Source organism: Bos taurus, chromosome 3 (genome assembly GCF_002263795.3).
Source record: "Bos taurus isolate L1 Dominette 01449 registration number 42190680 breed Hereford chromosome 3, ARS-UCD2.0, whole genome shotgun sequence".
Taxonomy (NCBI): domain Eukaryota; kingdom Metazoa; phylum Chordata; class Mammalia; order Artiodactyla; family Bovidae; genus Bos; species Bos taurus.
Window position 1 is genome coordinate 25,838,864 of NC_037330.1, and position 19,182 is coordinate 25,858,045.

Genomic DNA, 19,182 nt, shown 5'->3' on the forward strand with positions numbered 1-19,182 from the left:
TAAAGATTTCTAAAATTTAACAAAGCCATGGTTTACAAAGATACAAGTGGGAGGTAAATTGGTACAAGCCCTTTAGAGACTAACTTAGCAGCAAAACATGCAGTCAATGATGCATATAATTTACAACTCAATAATTATATTACTAAGCTTTTACCTTGGAGGAAAAAACACATGTGCCCAAGTACACATGTACAAGAATGCTTCTGCAGTTAGAATACGGAATTAACATAAAAAAAAAATCTATCAACAGGGGCATATGTAAATAATCTGAGGTTTAATCATACAATAGAATATCTAAGTGAATAATTGAACCAGAGCCCGATATGATAATATATATAAATCATTTTTTAAATGTTGAATTAAAAAAATTTGCTGAAGGAGATATACAATGTTTAAGAGCATGCAGAATATAATTATATATTTTACAATTGTTTGTATATATAACATATCAATATATATGGAGCATAATTATAAAACCATGTATTGAGAAAGACAGTATCAAAACTCAGAATAGAGGTTTATCTCAAGAAGGGTAATCTTCAGCTAAAACAGAAAAATGTCAAGATCTGAAACAGTGGCTACAGTGACAATGTTAGCTGCTAAAAGACTTTTATGTATGCTTATAACAAACAAACAAAAAAGAATGAGAGGACTTATACCTGATATCAAAACATACTGTAAGACTTCAAATGGTGGTTACTTTAGGGAGTAATCAGAAAGATCCATGGGGGTTTAAAGAAAAAAAGAACTCTGTATACTCTGGGATACATTATCTTTTATTATCTTTTTATTTATTTTTTTTTTTAGTATTTGTTTATTTACTTATTGGGGTTGCTGGATCTTAGTTGCAGTGCTCAGGATTTTTTAGTTGTAGCATGTGATCTCTTAATTGCAGCATGTGGGATCTATTATAGTTCCCTGACCAAGGATCAAACCCTGGACCCCCACATTGGGAGCACAGAGTCCCAGCCACCGGACCACCAGGGAAATCCTTGGGATACATGATTTTTTATTTAACCAATTCCCTGAGGACAGACATTTGGATTGTTCACCATATGTCCTGTTACAGCTTCCAGGGACATTCTTAAACATTTCTTTGTGCACTGATGTAAAGATTTACTAGGATTAGTTCTTAGAAGAATTTCTAAATCAAAAAATATGTACTTTAAATTGATTGGTATTTATTAAATTAATTGATTACTAAATTGTTCATTACAAAAATTCTATTACTTTACACCTTCACCAACAGTGTAAGTCCAAGTGGAGCCACCCTGCTCAATATACACTGCCCCTCGATATAAACAATCTTTTTAAGTAGAGGAAAAAAAACCCAGCTCATGAAAAGGTAAATGTTGATTAACAGTATCACAAATTAATAGAAAAATAATTTATATTTATTATACACACCAAAAAGATATAAACTTTATATCAGATGCCACCTTACTGCAAAGTAATGGAAGAAGTCATGTACATACATAAACATTTTAAATAGACTTATGAATATAACTCTATACAGCTATATATATATAGTTTTAGATACCTGAAGATATATAATTGTGTGAGATCTCAATTTAGCACAATGATTGGCATACTTTTTTAGATGACAGGGTCTGGTTCCTTACTGAAAAAAGCTTCAGAACACTTCACCTCACTTCCAGATAACCCAGTCCATATGCCAGAAATGCATAAATTAATGACACAAATGTTCATTAGGAGAAAAAAGAAAGGAAAAAAGACAACTACTTATCTGAACTCTCAAAAAATAACAATGACCTAAATGCATACCTGAACCTCACCTAGGTGAAAAAGTATCTTAAGATCCCTAGAATCTGACTCCAGAGATAATTTATGCTTGAAGACAATGTTAAGATGTGAATCTCAGGTTGAACATTTTCAGTAGTGTCCAACTAAAAGTTTATCTTCTATAATATTCTCCAATAACCCCAATACTTCTGTTTTATTGACTATGCCAAAGCCTTTGACTGTGTGGATCACAAGAAACTGGAAAATTCTGAAAGAGATGGGAATACCAGACCACCTGACCTGCCTCTTGAGAAACCTGTATGCAGGTCAGGAAGCAACAGTTAGAACGGGACATGGAACAACAGACTGGTTCCAAATAGGAAAAGGAATACGTCAAGGTTGTATATTGTCACCCTGTTTATTTAACTTCTATGCAGAGTACATCATGAGAAATGCTGGGCGGTAAGAAGCACAAGCTGGAATCAAGATTGCAGGGAGAAATCTCAATAACCTCAGATATGCAGATGACACCACCCTTATGGCAGAAAGTGAAGAGGAACTCAAAAGCCTCTTGATGAAAGTGAAAGAAGAGAGTGAAAAAGTTGGCTTAAAGCTCAACATTCAGTAAACTAAGATCATGGCATCTGGTCCCATCACTTCATGGGAAATAGATGGGGAAACAATGGAAACAGTGTCAGATTTTATTTTGGGGGGCTCCAAAATCACTGCAGATGGTGATTGTAGCCATGAAATTAAAAGACACTTACTCCTTGGAAGAAAAGTTATGACTAACCTAGACAGCGTATTCAAAAGCAGAGACATTACTTTGCCAACAAAGGTCCGTCTAGTCAAGGCTATGGTTTTTCTAGTAGTCATGTACGGATGTGAGAGTTGGACTGTAAAGAAAGCTGAGCACCAAAGAATTGATGCTTTTGAACTGTGGTGTTGGAGAAGACTCTTGAGAGTCCCTTGGACTGCAAGGAGATCCAACCAGTCCATTCTGAAAGAGATCAGTCCTGAGTGTTCTTTGGAAGGAATGATGCTAAAGCTGAAACTCCAGTACTTTGGCCACCTCTGCGAAGAGTTGACTCATTGGAAAAGACTCTGATGCTGGGAGAGATTGGGGGCAGGAGAAGGGGACGACAGAGGATGAGATGGCTGGATGGCATCACCAACTCGACTGACATGAGTTTGAGTGACTCTGGGAGTTGGTGATGGACAGGGAGGCCTGGCGTGCTGCGATTCATGGGGTCGCAAAGAGTCGAACACGACTGAGCGACTGAACTGAACTGAACCCCAATACTTAGTATAATGCTTGGTGCATCCTAAATACTTAAAAAAACCGCTTGCTGAATAAATGAAATATGTTATCACTAGGGAGAGGCCAAGAGATCTGCACGAGTAATAGCAGTTGCTACCATAAATATGTAAATGTCAAAAAGTAAAAAGAAAAACAAGACACATGTTTTTCTTTGCACCAGATTACATCATATCCTTTCTTTTTTAAAACTATATAACTTATCTCTAAAGTTCCTATTGATATGGAAGACAAAAGAACAGACACTTTCAATGGCATCTTTCCACATTAAGGTTAGGAAATTATTATCTCAAAGAAAATTCTGCACTGGGGTAATAAGAGCCCTACAGGGTCTGAGGCCTGAATTATTCAAGAACTCTTGCCTTCCATAGAATCTATCCTAAAGTTTTATATAACAAATTAAATGGTTATATAAAACTTTATATGTAACTGTTAACTGAGCTCAAAAATGACATCTGGAAATACTTTTGTAAATGCACCAAATACCTTCAGGCTGGTGTAAAAAAATGTTCAGTAAGTTATACTTTTAAACTTATGCGAAATAATGCATAAAAACACCATTTCAGTCATTTACACTCTTTAAACTGGCACACATTTCATTATAAAAATAACCATAATATCTATAAATGAATTAGACCTTTATAAAATTATTTTTCAAACCTTAATTTTTATAGATAGAAATAACACTAATTCCTACTCAGAATGCACCTTATTTTCAAAGTATTTGTCATGCCTTGAACTAAATTACTACACATTCTTCGGTCCCCACTTCATAAAATTACTGGTATTTCATATGCATGAGCTGGAAGGAATCTTTGAAGGTTCAATCAATTCCTTCATTTGATAAACAAGGCACAAAGAAGTTAAAGAGCTCAAAGAAATACATCCAGTAAGTAAGGACAACACTGAAACTAGAGCCCCTATCTCTTAACACTGAGCCCACTGCCCTTTTAAATATACAATGATGTCTTCGTTCTGGACTACATAAAATTCCGAGATAGATATTGGAATGAATGCCTTTAAAGGAGATTTTCCCTTTATAATAAATCCTAAAAGCCAATCTGTATATAAATCTTCATCCATGCTTTATTTTAACTGTGTTCTAAAAGGAAAAAATTCCAGCAAAAATTTAATGGTAATCTAAATAAACTTTTCTGACAGAACATGCACAGTTATGAAAAATAAAAGAGCAAAATGATTTACCTAGCCAGCCTAAACCATAATTTAAATACTTTTCATAACTTTCAAACAATAGTAAACATAACATTTGCCCAGTTAATCAATTAAATCAATGTTTACCATGTACTATAGATTTCATATAGATGATTAGTTTCTGTGATACCAACTTCCAACACTGTCATGATCACTATATCTGTAAAAATAAGGTTAGTAATACCTAACTTACAGGTCTGATGTAAAGAATAAATGCTAAATATGTGAAAATATTAATCACATACTATTATTTTCTCTTTTTTTCCTAAAGAAGGAAAAATTCAATGTAAGGGCATCCAAAATAACTTAGATACATGTGTATGGATAAGTATTTTCTAGAGAGGGCCAAAGTGAATAATTTGCAAGTTTTTTTTAATTATTTTTAATAAAGGGCCTCTATTAAACATTGTCCTCACTTTAAGACATTATTCATCCTACTTTTGCATCTTATCTCTCAATATTGTCTTACATTGTTTATATCTCCTTTTGCAGAATTCGTCACCTCGCCATGGACATCATTTATTCAAGATACATACTATTCTGGATGGCTTCAATGGGGAATTCTACCAAACATACAAAGAAGAACTTATACTGATCCTTCTCTACTTCCTGACTGAAGAGGAGGAAACACTCCCACAGTCATTCTATGTGGCCACCATCATCATCCTGATACCAAAACCTGACAAAGCAACACCAAGAAAAAAAACTATAGGACAGTATCCTTGATGAATATAGATGCAAAAATTCTCAACAAAATATTAGCAAACCAAATTCAGTAAGACATAAAAAGATCATACACCATGAACACACTGGATTCATCCCAGGGTCATGAGGATAGTGCAAAATACACAAATCAAACAAATGATACACCATATCAATAAAAGAAAAGACAAAAATCACATGGTCATCTCAACAGATGCAGAAAAAGCATTTGTTAAATTCAACATCCATTTATGAATAAAAACTCTTACCAAAGTGAGTATAAAGAAAGTATATCTCAACATAACAGCATTTATTAACACATTCTCAGCGTATTTATGACAAATCTAGACTTCCCTGGGAGCTCAGATGGTAAAGAATTTGCTTGCAATGCAGGAGACCTGGGTTTGATCCCTGGGTCGGGAAGATCCCCTGGAGAAGGAGATGACAACCCACTCCAGTATTCTTGTCTGGAGAATCAGACATGACTGAGCGACTAACACTTTCTTCTATGACAAATCTACAGTTAACATAATATTCAATAGTGAAAAGCTGAAAGCCTTCCTGCTAAAATTCTGGATAAAACAAAGATGCCCACTTCTAGTATCAGAAGTCCTAGTCATAGCAATCATACAATAAAAAGAAAGAAAGGTATCCAAATGGGAAGACAACAGGTAAAATTGTCATTATATGCAGATGAGATGACACTATATACAGAAAATCTTAAAGACTCAACAATAAAACTACTAGCACTAATAAATTCAGCAAGGGAACAGGATGTAACATTAATATATAGAAATCAGTTTCTTTATACTAACAATGAAATATCAGAAAGAAAAATTAAAAACCAATACCTTTTAAAACTGCACATATACATATATATATATATATATATATATATATATATACACACACACACACACACTTAGAAGTAAGCCTGACCAAACCGGAGAAAGATTTATATGCTGAGAACTATAAAACACTGATAAAGGCAACTGAAGATGATTTTAAAAGATAGAAAACTATCCCATGCTTTTGGATTGGAAGAATTAGTAGTATGAATTGAGTAGTAGTAGTAGAATTGGGTAGTATGGCCATTTTAACTAATGGCCATACTACCCAAAGCAATCTACAGATTTAATATGATCCCTATGGCTGGATGGCATCACTGACTCGATGGACGTGAGTCTCAGTGAACTCCGGGAGTTGGTGATGGATAGGGAGGCCTGGCGTGTTGTGATTCATGGGGTCGCAAAGAGTCGGACATGACTGAGCGACTGATCTGATCTGATCAAATTATCCATGACTTTTTCATGGAACTAGAACAAATAATCCTAAAATCTATATGGAACCATAAAAGACCCAGAATTGCCAAGGCAATCCTGAAGAAAAGAATAAAGCTGGAAGCATAAGTCTCCTAGACTTCCAACAATACTACAAAACTATAGCAATCAAAACAGTGTGGATTTGGAAATTTCCTGGCAGTCCAGTGGTTAGGACTCAGTGTTTTTACTGCCGTGGCAGGGTTCAATCCCTGATTAGGGAACTAAGATCCCACATGCCAGGTGGCGTGGCCAAAAAGGTGGGAAAAAAGCACGGTACTGGCACAAAAAACAGACATATGGATCAATGGAACAGAATAGAAAGCCCAGAAATAAACCCACACACCTCTGGTCAATTAATTTTCAACAAATGAGACAAGAAAATACAACAGAGAAGATAGTCTCTTCAGGAAGCGATACTGGAAAAGATGTACAACTGCATGTAAATCAATGAAGTTTGAACACATCTTCACACTATACAAACTCAAAATGGCTTAAAGACTTAAACATAACACACAATACCATAAAACTCCTATAAAAGAACACAGGCAAAGCATTTTCTGACATAAATTGTAGCAAAGTTTTCTTAAGTCAGTCTCCCAAGGCGATAGAAATAAAAGCAAAAATAAAGGAGACCCAATCAAACTAACAAACTTTTGCAGAGCAAAGGAAACCTTCAGCAAAACAAAAAGACAACCTACTGACTAGGAGAAATATTTGCATATGATGCAATGGACAAGGGCTTCAATCTCAAAATATACAAACAGCTTATATAACTCAGAATTCTAACAACCCAATCAAAAAATGGGTTGATGACCTAAACAGGCATTTCTCCAAGACATATAGATGCCAACAGACATATGAAAAAAGCTCAACATCACTAATTATTAGAGAAATGCAAATCAAAACTACAATGATGTACCACCTCATTTAAAAATCTACAAATAACAAATGTTAGAAAGAGAGAAAAGGGAAACTTCCTGTCCTGTCAGTGGGTATGTAAACTGATGCAGCCATTATGAAGAACAGTATGGAGGTTCCTTAAAAAACTAAAATTAGAGCTGCCATATGATTCAGCAATCCCGTTCCTAGGCATGCATAAATTCTAACTTGAAAAGATACACGGACCCCTACGTTCACAATACCACTGTTTACAACAGCCAAACATGGAGCCAACCTAAACTGTCCATCAAAAGATGAATGGATAAAAAAGATGTTGTATATTTTCATAGTGGAATATTATTAACCCATAAAATACAGTGAAATAATGCCATTTGCAGCAACATGGATGGACCTAGAGACTATCATACCAAGTGAAGTAAGTCAGAAAGAGAAAGATATGATATCACTTATATGTGGAATCTAAAATATGATACAAATGAACTTATATATGAAACAGAAACAGACTCACAGACATGGAAAACAAACTTACCATTTGGGATTAGCAGATACAAACTACTATATATAAAATAGATAAACAAAATGGCCCTACTGTCTAGCACAGGGACCTATATTCAATATACTGTAATAAACCATAATAGAAAAGAATATATATATATATATATATAACTGAATCACTTTGCTGTACACCAGAAACTAAACTAATACCACACTGTAAATCAACTACAATTCAATTTTTTTAATATATATACACTTTCATTAAGGGTCAAAGAACATTAAGCATTGGAGAGACAAAAATAATTAAAAGACAATCATCTGTTCACAAGGAACCCATGTTCTGTTGGGAGCAACAAGTAAGCAAATGACTGTAAACATGCAATCACAGACAATATAGGAGAAAGATAAAAGTACATGGGAAAAAGACTACCCAAAGGCAGGAACAGTAAAGGAATAAATTTGTCTGTGAAAGTGAAAGTCACTCATTCTTGGGTGTTGGCAATCTCAGATGTTAATGGGTAAATTAATATTAACCAGAAAGCTGCAGATCAGAGAGCACTATTACAAAATAAAATTAAAGGCAAATCAAAGTAATTCAAGCACAGATTTATAATATTAAATAATGACAAAATCTAATCTTAGACTACATATTAATATTATAGAGCTACATAAGCTACATAAGTCTATGTAAATATTCATAATATGGAAGGAATATTCTGAGATTGTATGTTTGATCCATTAGTAAGAAAAATCAAAAGAAATATTAAAATAAGAGTAAATAAACATTTCATAAGCCTAAAACACTTGTTATAAAACCCAAAAGAAATTTTGGAATGGTTATTACAGCTTAAAGCAAATAAACTATATTTGAACAAATTTTATTTCCTTAAAACATTTAACTTCATCTAATAAATAATGCTTACTTATTAACATTCAACTTCTGGGGCACTGAACAGCAAGCAATTTCTAGTACATGCTGACCAACATGAAAATCAGGACTTACAACCTTGGCATTCTGCATTTTAATCACACCATACTAGTTCTTTTTTCATTTCTGAGAAAAATGAAAAACATACTCATTTTATAACAGTGATTTTATAATGTAAAAGCAAAGTCACTGTCACTTTGCTTAGGATCAAAATTAGATTCTAAATAAGAGTACACAAATGTCATCTGGTAAGCAGCCCCAAAATACAGTATACTATTAATACTTATGAAAGATGCAGAAGAGAATAAAACTCAGGCTATCAAAGAAATAAGAGCCATTATGTCAGAATCCGGAAGAATTTTTCAGTAATTTATAACCATATCTTACTCATTAAACAAAAAATGTCCAAACTACACTACCCCAACTGTAACTTATCACAGAGACCTAATCATAAAATGGGATAGAAACCTTCATGTCGTCAGAGCACTGTTCAACTTGCCTTCCCCACAGTATCTTCCCAATTCTTTCCTTATTTTCTACCTAGCTAGGCTATATCAGAGAACAACTCCTGGAGGATAGGGGAAACAGAATGAAACACTGTATTCTAGCTGGTAAGAGAACAAGATGAATTTCAGTAGCTGTCTATGATGTCAACTGTACCCAAAATTGTGAAATCTACTCTAGTGCTACAAGTTGAGAGGACTAAAGATATTAGAACAGAAGAAAAGAGACTGAAAGCTATATAAATCACTCTGTCCTCCAACTATGGAGCTCAAACAAGTATTCACTCAATATATAAGCAGATCCAAAAAAAAAAAGCATCAAAGACATCTATACCACAGATTATTGATAAATGTCAGGTATAAACTGATCTTACCTTATTCACATCTGAGTAAAGGGAAGTGGGCCTTAGGAAGCATCACTACAAACAAAGCTAGTGGAGGTGATGGAATTCCAACTGAGCTACATCAAATCCTAAGAGATGATGCTGGATGCTGTTAAGGTGTTACATTCAATATGCCAGCAAATTTAGAAAATTCTGCCATTGGCCACAGGACTGGGAAAGGTCAGAATTCATTCCAATCCCAAGGAAAGGCACTGCCAAAGAAAGTTCAAATTACTGCACAATTGCACTCATCTCACACGCTAGTAAAAGGAATGCTCAAAATTACCCAAGCCAGGCTTCAACAATACGTGAACTATGAACTTCCACATGTTCAAGCTGGATTTAGGAAAGACAGAAGAACCAGAGATCAAATTGCCAGCATCCATTGGATCACAGAAAAACCAAGAGAATTCCAGAAGAACATGTACTTCTGCTTCATTGACTATGCTAAAGCCTTTGACTGTGTGGATCACAACTGTGGAAAATTCTTCAAGAGATGGCAATACCAGACCACCTGACCTGCCTCCTGAGAAACCTGTATGCAGCTCAAGAAGCAACAGTTAGAACAGGACACAGAACAACGGACTGGTTCCAAAGTGGAAAAAGAACACGTCAAGGCTATATATTGTCACCTTGCTTATTTAACTTATATGCAGAGTACATCATGTGAAATGCCAGGCTGGATGAAGCAGAAGCTGGAATTAAGATTGCCAGAAGAAATATCAATAACCTTAGATATGCAGATATGCCACCCTTATGACAGAAAGCAAAGAGGAACTAAAGAGCCTCTTGATGAAAATGAAAGAGGAGAGTGAAAAAGCTGGCTTATAACTCAACAATTAAAAAATGAAGATCATGGCACCCAGTCCCATCATTTCATGGCAAATACATGGGGAAACAACACAAACAGTGACAGACTATTTTCTTGGGCTCCAAAATCACTGCAGATGGTGACTGCAGCCATGAAATTAAAAGACGCTTGCTCCTTGAAAGAAAAGCTATGTCAAACCTAGACAGCATATTAAAAAGCAGAGACATTACTTTGCCAACAAAGGTCCAAATAGCCAAAGCTAAAGTTTTTCCAGTAGTCACACATGGATGTGAGAGTTGGACCATAAAGAAGGTGAACGCCGAAGAATTGCTGCTTTTGAACTGCAGATTCAAAAGATTCTTGAGAGTAGACTCTTGAGAGTCCCTTGGACTGCAATGAGATCCAACCAGTCAATCCTATAGAAAATCAATCTTGAATATTCATTGGAAGGACTGATGCTGAAGCTGAAGCTCCAATACTTTGGCCACCTGATGTGAAGAGCCGATTCATTAGAGAAGACCCTAATGCTGGGAAAGATTGAAGGCAGAAGGAGGAGACAAGATGGTTGGATGGCTTCACCGATTCAATGGACATAAGTGTGAACAAGATCCGGGATTTGATGATAGACAGGGAAGCCTGGCATGCTGCAGTCCACGGGGTCGCAAGGAGTCAGACACGACTGAGTGACCGAACAACAGCCAAAAAAAAAGGAAGTAGGAAAAATAACCACAAGACAATTAGGGAAATATATTACAAGGGAAAACCCAGAGGACATACAGGATAAAATAAATGTGCAACCTCTCTAAAACAGAAGCAGTAAGCCCTAAATAAAGAACAGGATGCAGGGAGAGGAGGCATGGGAGATGAGATGAGAAAAGGTACTAAGAAAGCTAAACTCATAATGGTGAGATATAAAATCTCTACTCCTGCAACAGAAAAGAAAAGTGAATCAAGCCAAAAATACAAACATAACATGAAAAACTTGAGGAACTCTCATTACAGCATGCTACAATCTGGACTAGCCACATGTCATGTTCAAAAGCCACAGGACTCTAGTGACTATGATATTGTCCAACACAGGTTTAAAGTGATTCTGTCTAGTACAATGTCACACAGCTAGTTAGTAAAACCAAGATGCAACTTTAAGTCCTTCTGACTCCAAATCTTTACTTTTGAGCAAACTATCAGAAGTTAACATACACCCAACCCCAAGAATTCAATTTATACTTGCAAATTTTGACTGGAGGATGAAATTTATTGGTAGTTCAAATAAATATTTCAAAAAATAAAAACACAAAGCCCATTTATATAATGCCAACATATAAAACAAATGTCAGTGTCAAAAGTGAAAATTAGTAAGTAAAATTCTTATTAGATGGGCCTGTTATGTACACAAATTATGAACATGATACTTCATGTATATCTGTGTGTATTTATAATATTTCATGTATACTATAACCACTAGCTAAATGTTTTGGTTACTTTAAAATCACAGATGCTAAATATGACTAAAATCACAGATGCTAAACATGTATCATGAACATCAAATGATACATTCTATGTCATTATCATCTGCAAAGTATATATTGTTTGAAAACTCTGTATTATTTATGAACCATTTAATGGGAGGGAACACATAGGTTTTCTCAGGAAAACACTTTATCTTAAATTCATGTAATATCAATTATATAAAGTATTAGTTAAATATAGTGTATATTTCTTAGCAATCCACAACCATGTCACTTAGAAACAGTTACCTGAGACTACCTCCTCCTCCTCCTTTAGACTCCATACTCAACCAACCACCAATTTCCACACAACTTAACAGTTTGAATGTCTCTTGAATCAAGTGCTTTTCCCCACTAATTTCTCTCCTCCACTTTCACCACTGTGGTCTAAGCCAATATTCTCTGTGACTTATGCTCTCCTAACTGATTTCACTACACTTCCTCCTGTTCCCCTCCAACCCAGTGTTTACACTGTAACCAAAGTGACTGTTTATATTTTTTAAATACTGACTGACTATGACAGTCCCTTGCTTCAAAGAAAACTCTTCAATGACTTCCCACAGTACTTAAGATCAGAATACTTGACTAAAAACTACAGAATTCTGCCTAGGGATTCCGAACTCAACAACAACCAGGTTAAATATTTATTCATTAAATTTACTTATCTGGCAACTTAACTGAGTGGCACAAAATGAGGAGCCAATGCCCCTCTAGAGGGAGCAGCAGCTGCCTGGATCCAGCTGAGCACTGCCATCTGAAAATATAGACTTGGATGTTGCTATATCCTCTACTTTTTCAAGAGAAATTCGAAATCCAGACTTTGTGTGAAATTTCCCTCATATGTCAATGCTGGCAACTCATTCAAACTTTTCAAACAATAAGGAAGCCAAATATGACTCCTCACCTAGTCTCTTCACCTAGCCCCACACCACTAATCTCTATATGAGCCATACGAGCCACACTGAGTATTTCTCAGATCCTCAACAATGCTGAAACCAACCAGGATCCTGCACAGCCCTCCAGGGCACAAAACCCTTTTCAGTGTCCCATTCCTTGTTTGTAGGAGAAAGGCTTTTCACCTCCATGACCTTTCCTAAGTCCACAGGGCAGATTCAGTTACTAACCAGGGAAGTGAGGGAACAGCAGAAAGAAACAACACAGCAGTGATCCTCCTCAGGGAGGTGCATAATATGACACAAATCTCCCAGTTCTGACAGGAAGTAGGGCCTCCATCCAGGTGGAAGACTGTATCTTCAGGCTGAACACAAGCATGTTCTGGCTCCAACCCTAATTGGTTGGAATCAGAAGGCTGATGACAGATTCCTAGAACACCACCCTGTTACCTCACCACCAACAGATTAAGAGGAAGTCACACAACCTGCAGCCCTCTCCCCAGCACTTTTGCCTATAAAACTCTTCCCTGAAAATTACCAGGCAGTTTGAGTCTTTGGAGCATGAGTTGCCCCATCCTCTTCGCTTGGCCCTTGCAGTAAACTTTTCTCCACTCCAAACTCTTAACGTTTGTTCGGCTTCATTGTGCATCAGGCACATGAACTTGGGTTCGACAGTAATATTACTGAGGGCTCTCACATATGTCATATTCTCTGCTTTGATCTTTTTTTCCCCCACAACTCTACCTGACTCAGCAATCTCCTACTTGTATGCTTCTGAGCAGTTGTTTCCTCAAAAAGCCTTCCCTGCTCCCACTGCCTGTCCCCCACTCCACAGGCTAACTCACATCATTCTGTGCTCTGACAACACTGAATGTATCTCGTAACACTCATCACACCCAAAAAATAAATTTGTTCATTTAATGTTTGTCATCCCTTCCCTCCCCTCCCCCTAGGTGGAAAGTGCCATAAAAGCAGGGCCCAATACACAGCAGACATGCAATACACATTTATTGCTAAATAATTTGATGATAAAATATTCCTTTAGATAATAAGGTTCTGGTGCACTTTTAAAAATTAATCTGCACCCAACTTTTCAGAAACATGTACAATATTTAAAGGTACATGTAAGTAGACTCAATTAAAATACTCAAAATATAATTATTAAAAATTGTTACTATTTACTGAGCATTTACTAAATGCTAGGAACTACACTGAGCACTTTGCATGCACTATATCTCGTTCAATATAACAATCTGTAATCCAGAGGAAGCAACTAAGGCACAGAGTTTGAAAATCTGTTCCAAATCACATATCTAATCAATGAAAAAGTAGGGTATGAATCCATGCAGTCTGACTCCAGAGCTTAAGCACCAAACTACTACACTAAACTTAAGTAATCAAGAAAAGCCAATTCAACAAGTATCCGCTAAATACTGTGAATAAGAAATAATGGCCAAGATTTATTTCTCATTACTTCTCCATTAAAGTAAGGCTCCTCATCCCTCTATCCTACACTCTTCTCCACACACACAAAATTAAGATAAATCATCATTTGTATTTTCTCAACTAAGAAAGATGATCCTTTGACCACATCCAAAATAGGCATGAACTTAGTACCAAAAGTATCTGTTAAAAAAATGCCATCTTCCTGAATTACTTTTGAATATGTTAATGTTAATTCAGAGAGACGTCATTTTAACAGACAGAGGATGAGATGGTTGGATGGCATCATCAACTCAATGGACATGAGTTTGAGCAAACTGTTGGAGACAGTCACAGAAAAGCCTGGTGCTGTAGTCCATGGGGTGGCAAAGAGTTGGACACAACCAAGTCACTGAACAACAACGCTAATGTTTATACATTAATGTTTCATATTTTACATTGAAATCTGATTATTTGAATGATATATTATTTGGAATGTATTTTGTTGCTCAAATTAAAAAAATTGCTTATAACTATACACTGTTTTCAGATATGGTGACAATCAATATAAAAATAAACTACCACATAAAATATGCTCAGAGATAATAAAGGGATCCTTTAAGACCTGAACTCTATTCCAATTCGTGCTTTCCAAAACTCAAGAACCAAACAGATTTGAATAAGTGTCTCATATAAATGATTTGTCGTCCAGACTCTTACTATCCAAAACCTAAGATATGGCTCACTCGCCATACCTTATTAAGAGAACTCAATAACCAATCTCTCACTCCAAACTCAGAAATCCAACAGTTTTGTACAGCAAAACAAAAAGCATATGTATTCAAGGGCTATATAAATTTAAGAGTTCTTGTTTTAAGAGATTTAAATAGGTTTTTAAGATGTGGAAAAAATGCACATATTGCACATATATGTATTTTCATTCAAATTTGAAATTTAAACTCCACTTAACAGAATTTTTCTATGTGAACATTTTTAAACTAGAATGTGCCACATTTCTTAACTTTTAAACCAATTTAAACTATAAAGGAAACTGTTAAGTATATGACAAATAACTACAAGAGAGTTAAATAATGTTAATTTGTGACTTCAAAGAACTCTGAAGTCAGTTTTACCATCTTTAAAAAAAAACATCATTATAATTACCATGGGAAATAAGGTTTTCAAGGAAAGCAGTACTTTCAGTGTTAATTTTTCAGCAACGTATTTCACAGATCACATCAGATTTTTCTCCAAGTCACAAACAGCAAAGGAGAAAATAAAAGAAACAAATGAAAAGAGTACAAAAGTTGAAGATGATGGCAAAAATTTCAAATTAATTTGGCTACAGACGAATGGTATGAAATAATTTTAGAAGTAACTACTCCATAAGGTTCAGCCAAAAGTCAAAGAAACAGCAAGCAAAGAACTAGACTGAGAAAAAGGAAAAATCAGCTCTCATTACAACAGTACATATTCCTAAAGTATTTAATTTTGGATAACATTTGAACACAAGGTTTTTCAAAAACTTTGTGCTTGAGGAAAAGTTAAAACTAACATCAATTGAGAACAGAATATAAGCCTTTTTTTTTTTTTTTAATTTAAAATATACTCAAAAATTAATTTAAGAAATAGAGCAGAAGGGGGAAAGATGGAGCAGGGGAAAAAAGAACAAAACAAAACTGTAGGTTTAAAGAAAGCAAACTACTTTCCCAGATTCTTCTTTTCATATAATAAAAGATTTAAAGAGAGCTAGAGCTCCCATTTTATCCTAATTTGGATATATTCTCCCAAGAGCTCACTTCAGATTTAGTGACTGGAAAGAATGTGAACCCTTTAAATTAAGCAAATTTCAAGAGTTACTTGATAAACACTGCCTTCCACATGGGGGGGGGGGGTGAGAACAAAATTATATTTAAAAACATAACCAAATCTTGTCTACAAGACTCAGAAAGTGAGTGACTTAAGATTCAGTGAGATCTTTAACTTAACTGATTGCACACAGAGCACCAAAATACATCTACTGTACCTGCGCTTGTCCTACTAAAATGCTTAAGCTTCACTACTGAGGTTAACTACCAGCCAGAGAAGGAGGGCCCTTTGAGAGACAACAAATCCGTAGCATGTCAGGATTCCACGGATCTATTTCACAGGGTGGCACAATGACATAAAGCAACACCTTCTTAATAAATGAAGGCACGGCCTATTTCACTATTTCTTCAAGTTAAGTTTTCATACCTCCACTCCCAACTGTTCACATCAGACCCAACACCCCTGAACACAAATGTTCCTCCTAAATAAAAGGAAGGAGCTGGACGTTGGATGGGGCTCTGGAGTCCTTCCAGTTTGTGGTTCTCTATTTAACTAGTTGTGAAATCACAATACAGCTCTCCCAACTCAGGGAAAGCTACATTTTACTGCCAAAAAATAACAGATCTGATGCAATAAGCCATACCTCGCTCTGCCAAACGTTAATACCAGAACTTCTGAAATAAACAAACCTGTGTCTATGTTCATCTGGTCCATGGATCAGGAAGATTCCAGAGTGTTTCGCCCCTTTGCCGGCATCTACATGAGGAATTAACACATCTTCCAAACCCAGATCAAAGCGTTTGTGTTTTGAAGAGTCTGGAAGAAAGAAGAATGCTCCAAAACACAGGGTGATGAAGGCACTTAGAATAAGGAGGAGGATAAACTTCTCAGAAAGTCTCAAGGTAGCCCTGTGATGCGGGAAGGAAGGCGGCCCCAGGTTCAGAGGTGGTATCCTTCGTCCAGAGAGGGGCAGCAGCGCTGGGGTAGTCATCGTTTAAGCTCTTGGGCAAAATATTTTATAAAGTTCTCATCTTATATCAAACGTACGATACATTGAACAGTCTTCGGAATCTTGGCAAAAATGGGGAAATTCAATTTTTCTCCTCTTAAAGGACTGTTGTGCTTTTCAATAGGGCACCTCTTTCACGCTCATTCAATTACATGCAGAAAAGAGTGTGGCCCCAAAACGATCACTAGTTTAAGTCCTGTGATATTTTCTTTTGCCATCTGGCTTTCGGTACCTCACCGGGTGACTACAAGTCTCCTCTTCATTCCCAAGGGTAGATGAGGCAAGCAAAACCGCAGAAAGGACGCAAGGTGGGCTCTTCCATTCCTGCACCTCAGGGAGATGCTCCAGCGTGGTCTCCCGCCCCAAAAGGGTGACTGACGTGATCCCAGAGTTGTAGAAGGTTCACTTGGGCTCCTCTGATGCTTCGATTGGAGAATTTCTTAATCTCAGTGGTTGAAAAACAAGGGGCTCTTCGGAAGTCGGCCAACCGAGAGGAGGGGTCTCCCGCCTCAGCGCTACGCTGGGTGAAAAGCCAAAAGAGCGACGCTGGGTGAAAAGCAGGAAAGAGGGCTCCTACGCCCGCGCCTCGCGACCCTGTCCCCCGGCTCCGAGGGCAGGCGACAGCTCCGACGCTGCCCCCTCGACAGTCGGCGCGAAGGGCATTCGCGTCCAAAATACCTGCGCCCTCCCAGCCGCGGCCGCTGTTGCTACCGCTCGGGTCTGTCAGAGAGCGGAACTTCCTCCTCCGCGGCCTCTGAGAAGCCCCGGCGTGTGCTGGGGGAGGGGAGGTGCGTCGACCGCCCCCGCCCGGCTCCTCCTCCTCCTCGGCGGCCGGTTAAGTTAACCCCGGCGCCGACTCCCCGAGAGAGGCTGCCGCTGACCCCGCCGCACCCGGGCCCGGCGACCGAGCCTCCGCAGACCGGAGGCGTAAGAAGCAGCCGAGCCGCGGCCCTCAGGTCCGAGAGCCCGGGGCAGGCGCCTGCTCATTCCTCCCTCAGCCCGGGGGCGGCGGCGGCCCCGGGCGCGCGGGAGCAGCCGCGCCTCAGGCGGGCAGAGGTCAGTTCCGTCTCCTTCCTCCCCGACCGCCAGGGGCTTTGCGGGCCTCCGCCGCGCAGCCTCGGGTCGTTCGCAGCTGCTCTCTCTGGCGGTGGCGGCGGCTGCGGGAGAGGCAGCGCGTCCACGCGGTGCGGGGCTGCGGCCCGGTCCTCGCCCTGTGGCACTCTAGGCCCCGAAGGCGCGGAGCAACCGGGGGCTTTCACCGTTGGGCACACGCCTGAGAGGAGCCGGCGTCTTGGAGTGGGACGGATGGCGCGGGCCGGCCTTCGGCCCTGACTCGCGAGTGGGCGTCCCCGGGCGGCGGAGTGTGAGGTGCGCGCGCACGCTCCCGGCCCCGCCGCCGCCCCTCCCCCGCCCCGCCTGGCCCGCGCTCCGGCCTCGCGCCGCTGCGGGCTCCAGCGCCGCCCTCCCGCCAGCCGCCGGGGCGCCCCCCGGAAGCGTCCTGCTGCCGCCGTCTGGGCGCTTGGTGGGAGAAGGTCTCCCGTCCGCGCTTCAGTGATAACTTAAGCCGTGCTGGGCTTTGCCATCGTCACTCGTGGGACTGACCTAGCGTTTGGGGCGGGGGCGGGGAGGGTTCAGGTCACCAAGGCTTCGCTGCAATCAAGTTACTGGGACTCAAAGGATCTCATGGCCAAGGTTAACGTTTAATCTTGCTCTGTGGAAATCATGTCTTCAGTTGTGGACCGTGATCCCTTAGGGCTCAAAGACTGGGTCTCCAACTTCTTTGCAGCCCCTATGCACGTCGTTGGGCACCCGAGGCTCGAGTCATCTCTGTTGAGCATCAACCAAGTGCCTGGCTCTGTGTTTAAAATGGCGACCTTTCGTTTAGGTGTCGTGGTTGAGGAGTCTCCTGCAGCAGTCCATATGACCCCACGGGACAGCAGCCTTGTCGTCGTTCAGTTTCTGTAAGACATTCTCCCATCATCTTCACACTCCTCACCACCACCGCTCCTGCAAAAGAGATAATAAGTATAGACAAGGAGGTGCTAGAACCCCAAAAGACAACAATATTGTTTAAATTAAGCCTGAAAAGCAACCTAAATTGATTTCTGTTATCCATAATGTTAAGAACCATGTTGTGATTGGTGATGGTGGTTTAGTTGCTAAGTCTTGTAGCCTGCCAGGCTTCTCTGTACATGAGATTCTCCAGGCAAGAATACTGGAGTGG

The 19,182-nt window shown here is 38.7% G+C and overlaps 1 protein-coding gene across 5 annotated transcripts in view; it reads right to left on the bottom strand.

Moving 5' to 3' along the window:
* The window catches only part of MAN1A2 (mannosidase alpha class 1A member 2), a 185,368-nt gene extending 167,678 nt beyond the window's left edge, over window positions 1-17,690 (bottom strand). For 4 of the 5 annotated variants that reach the window (XM_059884660.1, XM_059884659.1, XM_059884658.1 and 1 more), the window contains exon 1: window positions 16,639-17,690. In XM_059884660.1, coding sequence (XP_059740643.1) covers window positions 16,639-16,940 — 302 coding nt within the window. In that variant the 5' untranslated portion in view covers window positions 16,941-17,690. The remainder of the gene's footprint in view (window positions 1-16,638) is intronic. The other variant, NM_001206877.1, reaches the window with a different exon arrangement.
* Window positions 17,691-19,182: the final 1,492 nt, after the last annotated feature.